Consider the following 11,015-nt stretch of genomic DNA (forward strand, 5'->3'; position numbering starts at 1 on the left):
TTAAATGTATTTAAAAAATCAAGAGGCAGGCGACACAGGAGTCCAGACTTGTGGATCATCCACTCCCTCTAGTTTCCTCAACACACTTTCTGTGCAATTTAAAGTCTTTAAATGCTTTTATCAGCAGCAGTCAACCTGAACATTTACTGCCAACTCACAGGTTTATTAAAGAGGGCTCACGACATTAAGCATCACAATTATTAAAATTGTCCTACTTCTGCTGCTGTAATGTAACATTGATTGAAAGACTGCTGGATTACTGTGAATCCCCCCTTTAATTTGAAGAGACACATGAGCAGATTGTGTTTTTAACATCGCAAAGGAAAGAAAGAAGATATACGCAGCCTCCACAAAACAGCAATGGAGATTTTGAAGGTTTAATTTTAGAGCATCACAAGCTTTTCAGAGAATGGCACGGTTTTCAAAGGGTGACGACAGTTTGGATGTTTTAGAGGGTGCAGATGTTCTAAATTGAAAAATTTCATAGGGAGATAATGTTTCCTTGCGGCAGGTTGGCACGACACCATCGTTTTAAAATACATTACAGAGGCAGGGGGAAAAAAATTATATAACAAAGATTACAGAGCTCAAACTCAAGACGTTTGCCTTCATGAGCATTTGCTATGTTCAGTCATTTCTCTACAGTGGAAGAAAAAAACAAGTCATACTGCAGCAGACTTCTTAAAGCTGGTGCTTCTTATCTCAGTGTTTAAGAAATGCCTGTGAAACCTGTGTCAGTAACACTGATCCACAGTAAACTTTCTGTTTGTAGCTCCACTGGTGCATTGTAACTAAGTACATTTACTGTAATTAGTCTACATTTTAGAGGTCCTTTGATATTTCTAGTATATTTTTATAATAGGTAATGTGGTGCAATAAAAATCTTCAACAATAGGCTCAGATCAGTCAAGATCTTTTTCTCACACATGATAAAACAAAAAATGAAGCAGGCAACAAAAACCATGGTGCAAAACAGTAGGTTTATTCACTGACAAGCAGATAAAATAAACTGAGTCACCTCCAATGACTGGATTCTAAAAGTCCACACACTCAGATTTATATTCAGTTTTACCCTATTAATTCCTAATAAGCTAGATGTTTGTAGACCTGTATTTCAGTTCAGTTTCTCTTTAGTGACACAATTATGCCCAGAGCTTATTTTTTTTACAATTTTCACCAACAGACTTGTTTCCCATGATAGCTGGCCAAGTACAAAGATAAGATTCTGCTGTGACAGCACGTTTCCCACCTAGGAGTGGTCAAGTTTTCAACCGTACCAGGTAGTGCCCGACTTTTATACCTAGAAGGTGGTACATGTTCTCCCATGAAACCTTGTAGCATGCTGCCACCCTATTTGCACCTCCAGATTAGTGCCAGGCTTTTATCAGTCCTATAGTGTAAGTAGTGTTATCCAGCAATTTCAAATCTAGCAGAATCATTTTTCACTACAATACATAAAGATAACAATAGACAGAACTTACAGTATGATTATCTGATCAAATAGACCACATTTTCATTATCTACCAGTTACATTAAGTAGTTAATAACTGCTCCGATGTAGCTTAATCAACAGAACAAATATAGGTATAATAATCAGAAACTACTCACACGGTGAATATATTGCATAATAAACTTTTCTCTAATAACAACATATTATTTTTACAGTGTGATATTGCATTTCTATTTAACTGAAGCTTCTGAACACTTACGTACCACTGCCTTTTTGCTAAATACATTTGGCGACTTCACTTCTGTTGTTTTCTGTTTTGTTTCAACGTCACACATCGCAAGCACAAACTTTGTCAAGGATGCCAAGCAGGAAAAGCTGCAACACACTGTGACTACGACTTATGACATTTACAAACATTTACACAGTCGCTAGGATGGCTGTAAACTAGGGTATTTACTCGTACAGTGTGACCAAAAGCAGAAGGTGGTGGGAAATAACGTGGGTATGATTGTAAGCATAACTGGAAGGAAACAACAAAGTCAGTGGGCTAACAACAGTCATTCACAAAGCTGACAGCATGAGACTTGAGATTAATTCCTTCTGCTCTGCTCTGCTCTGCACAGCAGTCAAAGACCTGTCAAGGAGAAATAATGCCATATTTGAGGCCATTTGGAAAATTCAACTGTCTTCTGCTGAAAGCTCTGCCAATATAAATTCTTGATCTAAACTGAAATGTGTTGGTTTTGTTTTGCTTTTCTTCATTTGTTCATCAAAACTTCCTTCAACTTGTTCATTCACTGTGTCAGCTAATGCCAAAGTTGGAAGCGTGCCAGTGCGATTCACGCTTGGCGTCATCTGAAGAGTTGGTGCAGTAGGCATGAAGCGCATCGATCAACAGCTATGACCTCCCGCCACTGGTGTTGGTCATTTCTGGTTGCTTAGACGGTAGAACCTTGCTCAAAAACCTTTCGACGTCAAAAACCTGCTTCAAGGCTGCTCAGTGAGCCTTTGCCACATTTGTAGAGAGGCTTCATGCAGCAACAACAGGAGCCTGAGAGGTTAGAAACTCATCAAAACTCTGAGGAAAAACATTTCAGGCAGTGGCAACTTCAACAAGTCAACAGGGCAAAAAGCTTTCAGGAACACAATCAGTATGAACTGTGAAAGCCACGTCAATACAGGCGTGAAAATATTCACAGAAACAGTTTAGTTATGCAGCTTGTAGACAACTTAGATGGTATTATTCAACATTTAACCTGTCATTAACACATAACTGAAAAAAGGTCTGAGTGGTAATGTTGAAACATCCCAGCAGGTCTATTTTCCTCTGGCAGAGATGTAATTATGACCAAATGTTCTGCTGTGTATGGAAGTAAATTCAGCCTGACTGTCACTGGAGCCCTGATTGTTTGGAAGCAGACAGAGTTATTTCGTTTGCTGATTCCTGCACATGGCTGACAGTGATCATTTGGCACATATTTATTCTCAACAGAGAAACGTTAACATCTAAGTTGAGTTTAAATCACAATCTCTCTCTTTAATCATTGCACATGTGCAGTTTGCATTTGTTTTCTACACTCACGTCCTAGTTATGTTGCAAAGCATGTTAATAAAATAACGTCTGCTATTGTAACACAATCTACCTTCCACCAACATTAACTTTTAGCATTCACCTTTATTAGTGACATTAGATTTTTTTTAAATAACAAGTAAAGATTATGAATGTGGAATATCTATTTTGGAGAGCGTGGCTATTTCAACAGCTTTTCATTTTCTCGTATCTCTATTAACCAACTGCTGAGGAGACAGAGGTCACAGAGTGAAGCAGCTGTCACTAAATGAAGATGTGGGGATTTACAATATGTTGCAGAATCCATTAACAAATGATTCCAGACAGAAATGTTGAGCTTTGCACAGATTGTTCATTCAAGTTGATTATGTGGGGATTTCTAAACTAAAGAGCAGGTTAATAGTTTCGCTTTTGCAAACTGTTCCTGTTTATGTGAATTTGCTTAGAATGATTTGAATGATGACATTTTCCATCTTACTTTTAGATTTCAGTCTGAAAGATGGATAAACACTCGGGCAGAACAACACATTCAGTGCTGATGTTTTCTGAGCTCTGCCTGAATGTTACCGCGAGACCTTTAGTGGTGGAAATGAAGCAGAATAAGTCAATGAATGTGGTTTTACCTAGCTAGGAAGCTTTTCCCTTCTATGACTTTACTGAAATACAGACCATGTTTATTTTACATATGACCTGTGCAGTAAAAGTATAATTTGGACATTGCACAACAACATTGTCACATAAATCTTTGGCAGCATTTCCCTTCCCTTCCCTTTAACAGCCTGTTAGACTGGCACTAACAAGCAAGCATCTCATTTGTGGTTCCTAACCTGAGGAGAGACAAAAACAGTTGTGGAAACTGTGGCTGCCTGTGAGTTATGATGAACTGTTGCCATCTACTGTTCAGTGCAGCTACAGAAACACTTCACATTGTACTCCCATCTCAGCATTTTCTTTTAAAAATTAGTTTATTTGAAACTTACATGTGTAACGGATTACAGATTTATTTATTTATTAATTCATTATGAACTTATTAATTGTATGTTGCATCTCAGGCGTCTTGGAAATTTAAAACTTTTGAACATATGCTCAGTTTTTTTGTTTGTATATGTTTGTACAGCTACCAACGTAAAAAACGGTGCTCATAAAGTAAATAAATTAAAAATAGTAAAATGCATCTAAACCATTACCTAAAGCAAATAATAATAATCTGAGGGCTACAAAACATTATAGAAATTTTAATATTTAAAATATGCCTCTGAATGAGACTGGCTTTGTTACACAGCAATCCAAAAGCCGTCACTGTGATGATTTTCACAGCTTTATTAGTATTAGACATTTACAAAGTAAATAGCTGTAATATGATGATATGATTATGACCGTCTTTCCATCAAGGCAACATGGGGATCATTGTTGATATCTTCCAACTGTTTTGATTTCATGACTCGTCACACTGACAATCATGCGCCATTTAGCAAACCTACATTATTAGCACACACTTATAAATCTCAAAATTTCAAGTAAAAATTGTATGAACACTGTTATCTCTTTAAACTGTTAGCTGCAATAATTTATAAACTCCTTTCCCTCACACTGTAGAAAATATGCAGTTCAATATGCTCAGAAGAAATGTGTCACCTGGAAGACCTCAGCAGAACTGAAATGTAGGAAGGAAAAAAATATTTAGAAAGTGTTTTTATTATGATTTTAAAAAGTACAAAAGATGGGAGTTACTAAGAAGGTAAAAACTTACCTTCCAGCGGTTACCACATTCATTACACAGCACAAATGTGGTCATTGGCTCATCAGCACTGCGTGTCTGCACCTAAAACACACACACACACACGCATGTGAATAAACATGAAACACAGTAATTTTCTCCTAATTCTTCAATCTGTGTGCGCTCTCCTGACTGTTTACCTGGTTGTAGGTGCAGTTCTTTTTCTTGCACTTGCCGCACTGCAGCAGGTCTGTGGTGGTGCCACCAGTTTTGGCCATCTGGTGCTCCCTGATGGCCTCCTGGGTGAGAACATTTCTCAGCTGCTTCAGCTCATCACTCGCCATTTCCTAGATAAATAAAGTTGAAATAAAGATGAAAGGCAAAGGAAATATGTGAAAAAGACAGGGTAGGAGGGTAGAAAACAGCAAGCACAAATGAGCATTAATGAGTAAACATAAAGTTGCAATGCCTGGTACCTCTGCAGACATGGTAGCGATGCGGTGTAAGTCAATGCTTCCAGCGAGTACGTTTCTCCGAAGCCCAGGATTCTTGGGATCTTTCAAGTTGCTGATGCGACTGCGAACCCTGTTTTTATATTTCATATCAGTGGCCTTTATCTCCTGGTAGATATGTGCAACCAAGTGGTCAAGGAAGAATGAATTCTACTACAGTGTGTGTTTGATCATAGTAATAATGTCTGAAGCAATGCTTATTATTATATATCAAATTAAAGGATATGATCTTCAATCTCTGCTGCCATGCCCTCACAGTTAGCTCCAAAGTCTTTGTAGTCATCTATGAAAAGAAAATCATGTTAGTCCACGGTGCACGGTACCATGCAGTCTGTAGTCTGACTGTATGCATTACTCTGTCCGAATATTTAGCGTCTTTTACTCTCAGTGATGTTAAATCTTAGCCTCACTGTCTGTGCGCAGGGCAGCCGCCAGCATCTCAATGCACTTGTCTCTGACGGAGTCTCCAGTAGCCACATGAGGGGACAGCGGAAACCCAGCAGAGCTGAAGCCGGGTGACATGGGGCTAGTCGGGGTGGTGGGAGTTTTGGGGGCTTCGGTTTTTCCCTTTCTGCAGAAAAAGACACATTTAAAACAAAGGAAATGAAAGATGCACCACAGTGAGAAATCAGAACACATCAGCTAGACCGAAAGTAAAATAAGCAGAATGATCATGAGTAGAAGTTATAATTAAGCTGCAAAACGCTATTTAATTACCTTTCAATGCTGTCAGTTGAAGGTTTCCTCTGTGGAGGTCCAGCTTGAGAGTTCTTGAGGGAGCCATGAGACTCTCTCCTGGAAATTAAATGCCGTCATCTTTCCAGTGAAACAAATCTTGAGAACTAAAAAAAAAAATATTTGTTCCCTTCTTTTACCTTTCCCCTGTTAGCTTCTTTGCTGGTGGTGAGCTGCTTTTCTTTGAATCAGTGGATTCCCGCCTGACAAATGTCACACATTCAAGGTTTATTTGGAATTAATTTCAAAAAGTGTAAATTGTAAATAGCATGTGTCATTCATACCTGGAGTCAGCTGAATGACGTTTTACAGGATGGCTGGGCTTCGAGTCACATGACTCCTTCCTACAACAGACCGGAAAAACACAGTCGTTACACTTTGTCTTAAATGTGCACATGTTGGATTACAGACGACTTAAAGCAATTTAAAATAAAAAAGAAATATTCTTTTAAAAAAATTAAATGAAACCTATTTTTTCTCCCTATCGCACCTGCGTTTTTCTTTTTTGATGTCCAAACTGGGCTTTTTGTGGGGTGGTGTTTTAGAGTCAGAGGAATCTTTCCTGACAAAAGGAAACATTAGTGTATAATTTGGAATAAAAAAAAAGAAAACAGACATGGACAGCAAAACTATAATCAGCCGTGAAAACCAATGAGACGCTAAACTTGAACCACACAACCACCATGTGTCACTGCCACAGCTTAGTAAGCATTTTCACACCCGTGGCTCGCCAACCTTTCTCTCGCAGCTTCATCGGGGTGTTTTTTAGACACTTTGCTCTCTGATGGGTCTTTCCTGCAATACGAAAACAGAAAACTAGCTAACAGTAGCTGGGATCTTTTTACAGTCCACACACAGCCGCTGATCCTCCAGAGAGGACAGCAAAACTTATTTTTCAAGGATGAATGAGACAGATTGAGTCGGACCTGTCTTTCTTCACGTGATCCGACGGGTTCTTCTGTGAAGGAGGTTGAGAGTCTGATGACTCCTTCCTGTCGTGGCAGAGACAAGTTTTCAAATTACATCACAGGTTATTTTTCCAAAATAATCCTGCCAGACACTTTTGAGGCAGCGATTGCAGACATGCAGTCTCAAGTGAGAACTCATCTGACCCAGACCTTTCTCTCTCCTTTTTTCCATCCAGTGAGGGACGCTTTAATGGAGGAGGTGGAGGGTGAAGGTGAAGAGGGAGCGGAGGAAGAGGAGCATTGGGGTCAGGAGGCTCCTTTCTAAAACGAACAAACACCTCTGAGCTGAGCTGAATCACTTTGTGATGAGAGTGAATAATCAGGGACATAAACAGAAAATGTCAACGTGATGCGACGCGAGTGGGCATGCAGGCCCTGACCTTGGAGGAGGAGGAGGATGAAGGTGAAAAGGGAGAGGAGCTATTGGAGCATTTGGGTCTGGTGGAAGCTTCCTGACATGAAAAAGAAAACCTCACATTTTGTTATGAAGAAACTCGCTCAAAAAAAAAAAAAAAGTCGTTGCTCAAACATGCACCAAAGCCTGACCTCTCTTTCTTCGGTTCCAGTGAAGCTCGTTTAGCCGGAGGAGAGGCAGGTCGAGGAGCGGGAGGAGGAGGATGTCGGGTGGAGGAGTCTTTATCGTCCTTCCTGAGCAAATGTCACAGCAGTACAGAGTCAAGAGTGTATGTACCTGCTATTTTTGCATTAATGGTTTTAATAAAAGACACACCTGACTGACTCATCACATCATGCACCGTGCACAGCAGGAGTTAGAACACCGCAGGAGCAAATGTCATATAACTCAGACAACGTTATGTCATGCGGTCCCAGCAGGAGCATGCGTGTCACCCACGCGCAGGCCGTGCACAAGTCCTGACCTGTCTTTTTTAATGTCCGAAGAGGGGCGTTTGACGGGGTGGGGCGACCGAGCAGGCCGAGGAGGGGAGGGGACGCTGCTGGGATACAAAACACTGCTGTCCAAGACCCCTCTCCTGAAATCGACAACAAAACCTGAGGCGCTGCTCGTTGTTTCTGATGTGCAACCACCGGTTTTGGACGATACCGTCCTCTCACCTTTCAAATAGAGGCCTGTGAGCATCACCAGGTTTCTCCCTCTGAGGTTCACTCAGCAGCCTCTCCCGTTGTGGTGCGTTTACCGGCCTCTCGTGTCTGTTCTCCTCCCCGTGTTTGTCCTTCTTCGTGTCCTCTGTGCAGCTGTGTTTGTCCTTCTTGAGTTCCTCCACCTGTCTCATCTTTTTCGATTCCACTAACTGTATGTCTTTCCTTGGTTGCGGCTGACGTGTGTCACTCTGCACATCTCGCTCGTGCCTCTGGTTCTTGTGATCCAGCTCCAGTTGAATTTGTTTCGGAGCCTCTTCCAATTGCTTTTCTTTTCTCGTTTCTTGCAAATGTTTCTCATTTGGAGGCTTGTCCAGGTGTTTCTGATCCTTGGGATCGTCCACATTTCCTTTCTTGTTCTTGTGCTCATCGCTGTGTTTTTCTTTTCTGTTCTTATCGGAGTGTTTTTTGTCAGTATCTGAGTCATGTTTCAGTTTGACATCCAGTCTCCTGTGACTAACAGAGACAAAGGATGTATCATTTGTAACGCTGCTCGAGAGCCAGCAAACATTTACTAGTTTCACTTATTGCTGCTAAACTTCATTTTCATCAAACTACACTCAATACTAATGAAAAACTGAAAACGTGGGAGGAATTCAGACCCTTTATCCAGCACTTTACTGACCTGTCACCTTCGGGTAAGATGTTCTGTGGTGTTTAGGTTTGGGTTCAAGGACACTTTAACCTTTATTCTATGAGCTTATGAAAATGACTTAATGAACTACGATAAACACCTTTTCTACTACTTAAATGGTGACATTGTACCCTGAAACAGTACAACACAAATAACTGCCACACTAATTATTAGAGGGGTTTAGGTAATAACAACACTGACATTTAGCATCCAGGTGGGATTTTGGCTCCAAGAGGAAAATCAGTTCAATTTAAGTCAAATTTAGATTCAGTGCTTTATTTGAAAACATGCACAATAAAACACCAGAGACTGTTGAAGCCTCTTTAAACACCCTATATCTGTACTGTACAGTCGTTTTGAATCAAGTTTGCTGTTTTTAACTGATTTATAAATTTAATGACAACATCTGATATAAAGTAGGGTAACTTTCATCACTTTTATTTTGATTCCTCAGTGTTTTACTCAACAGCTACCGTCCTTGGTCTTGAACATTTGTCTTTTTTTATACTTGCTATGAGTCCATATATTTTATTTTGCATAAATATTTCTCTTGTAGAATGACACAGAAAAGATTGTGAAAGCAGTGACATCATTTCTTTTCTTTCCTGTTTGTTTGTTTGAATATAGACCAGTTGTCTAAACTGTGGGTCTGACTAGATAGGTATTTGACTATATTTACCTCCCTCTGTGTTACCTGTGTTGTTTCTGTGCACCACATGTACTGACCTGCTGTGTGTCTCAGAGGCTGATCTGTTTGGAGACGTTGCCCCTTCGCTTGAGTCCAGTCCGTTCTTCATTTCGGTCGGTTTCTCAGAGTGGGAATGGCCAGAGTCTGTTGTACGATGAAATCATGTATTTACTGCATATGTAACTATGTAAGCGCTCAATAAATCATGAATGTGCAGCATGTAAATTGTGTATCATGTCACATATGTACCCAGAAGCCTTTTCCAGTCTTTAATGAGTAGCTTTGCCAAAGCAGTGACTTCCTCATCTGTGCAATGCTTCCTGATACCATTCACAGACATGCCAATTCTTGTTTCCTAAAAACATACACAGGTAAATGTGCATTATGATTCGGAAAGTCCATGCAGTTCATTACATTTCTTAAGACTTCTGCTATTTTACTTATTCTTGCGTTGTAGCTGGTTAACAAATCGACCACGAAGCATTGTACAACTATACTGTAATAACATTTCAAATTGGTGCGTACTTGGAGAAGTTTGAGTGTCATATTGAAGCCTTTCAGTTCCTGGAGCAGGTCCATGGCGCCCTCCTGCACAGACACAGTACAGACACAGACAACAGCATTTAGACTCTTGGCCATTAGACTGTGAACGTGTTTGTGCACCGACAGTGTAAAATACAGAGTTGACAGCATGCAAATGTGATCATTTCAAAAAAAAAAAAAAGAAACCACAATCTGGAAACTACGCTGGGACAGTTTCGCTTCTATATTTCTACGCTTTAATCGGCGTTTAAGAAAAATAAGCAGTGACAGTAGAAGAATATAACACAACAGCAGTACGCGTTAAATCAAATCTGGCACAGTTTGTTTTATTTTGATCACAAGCTACACGTCCCTGCTACGTTATGGTTCCCAGCGCTCTAACAGTGCAGGAGCGCCATGAAACAATAACGTCCTGTTTGCAGACTCAGTCACAACACGACCTTGCTCACAGGCCGCGTTGTTTACTTTGTGTTGCAGAGTTTAGTTACTGTTTAATATGACAAGCAGCAAACGATTTGCAAAAAAAAAAAAAAAAAAAAACAACCAAAAGCTGTGGACAAGTTACCAAACTTTACCCGCGTAACGCTGCAGGCTCGGGCTGCAAACACGTCCTGCAAGTGAAATGCATGCAAACACAGGCCAAACACCTGTTGATCGTTTGTTACAGTGCAGGTCGTACAGTCAGGCTCGTGTTCCTGTTGTGCACGGCTTCCACCAAGGCACACACACGATCAAACCGGTCCCCTCCGTTAAGATTAAAGCTTTTAGGTTTAGTGCAGACATTGGCGGGCCTTCTGCACAGCACGAGGTGGCAGGACGACGCGCCACCTGTGGGTGCCATCAAATATAGTCTCACCGTGTTATTTCTAGACACCATCTTGTCCAGTTTCTTTGCAATCCGGATGAGTTCCTCTTCGCGCGTCATGGCTGCATTTAATCGACCGGAGACGAATTAATAGCGTGAAAGAGGGGGCGCTTATTTAAAAACTGGGGATTAAGAGAAAGTTTGGAGTCGCGGCAGCTCGTACTTTACGCACGGCGCACTCCATTCAGCCCAGAGGCGTGTCCTCCTGTGCAGG

General features: G+C 40.7%; 1 protein-coding gene across 4 annotated transcripts; it reads right to left on the minus strand.

The window, feature by feature from the left end:
* Positions 1–4,325: 4,325 nt before the first annotated feature.
* On the minus strand, positions 4,326–11,007 carry tcea3 (transcription elongation factor A (SII), 3). 4 transcript variants are annotated; one of them, XM_026371617.1, is made up of 21 exons: positions 10,793–11,007; positions 9,919–9,981; positions 9,643–9,748; positions 9,432–9,537; positions 8,027–8,527; positions 7,831–7,944; positions 7,499–7,600; positions 7,333–7,404; positions 7,103–7,213; positions 6,911–6,976; positions 6,720–6,779; positions 6,475–6,546; positions 6,269–6,328; positions 6,125–6,187; positions 5,967–6,044; positions 5,660–5,820; positions 5,476–5,532; positions 5,214–5,368; positions 4,938–5,084; positions 4,771–4,842; positions 4,326–4,674 (listed from the first exon to the last, which is right to left on the minus strand). In XM_026371617.1, the coding sequence occupies exons 1-21, from the start codon at positions 10,859–10,861 to the stop codon at positions 4,666–4,668; spliced, it is 2,244 nt and encodes a 747-aa protein (XP_026227402.1). In that variant the 5' UTR covers positions 10,862–11,007; the 3' UTR covers positions 4,326–4,665. The 4 variants fall into 4 exon arrangements, with proteins under 4 accessions (XP_026227402.1, XP_026227403.1, XP_026227404.1 ...); XM_026371618.1 differs by lacking the exons at positions 6,720–6,779; positions 6,911–6,976; positions 7,103–7,213; ... (1 more) ...; positions 7,499–7,600; positions 7,831–7,944 and having other exon boundaries at positions 10,793–11,002; XM_026371619.1 differs by lacking the exons at positions 6,720–6,779; positions 6,911–6,976; positions 7,103–7,213; ... (2 more) ...; positions 7,831–7,944; positions 8,027–8,527 and having other exon boundaries at positions 10,793–10,997.
* Between the last annotated feature and the right edge of the window lie 8 nt (positions 11,008–11,015).

The sequence above is a fragment of the Anabas testudineus genome, chromosome 16 (genome assembly GCF_900324465.2).
Source record: "Anabas testudineus chromosome 16, fAnaTes1.2, whole genome shotgun sequence".
Taxonomy (NCBI): Eukaryota; Metazoa; Chordata; class Actinopteri; order Anabantiformes; family Anabantidae; genus Anabas; species Anabas testudineus.

Coding starts and splice junctions, on each gene's coding strand:
- tcea3 (XM_026371617.1), bottom strand. CDS start 10,861: ATGACGCGCGAAGAGGAACTCATCCGGATTGCAAAGAAACTGGACAAG. Junction 6,329..6,474: donor ATCAAAAAAGAAAAACGCAG/GTGCGATAGGGA, acceptor GGTCTGTTGTAG/GAAGGAGTCATGTGACTCGA. Junction 5,821..5,966: donor TCAACTGACAGCATTGAAAG/GTAATTAAATAG, acceptor CTTTTTCTGCAG/AAAGGGAAAAACCGAAGCCC.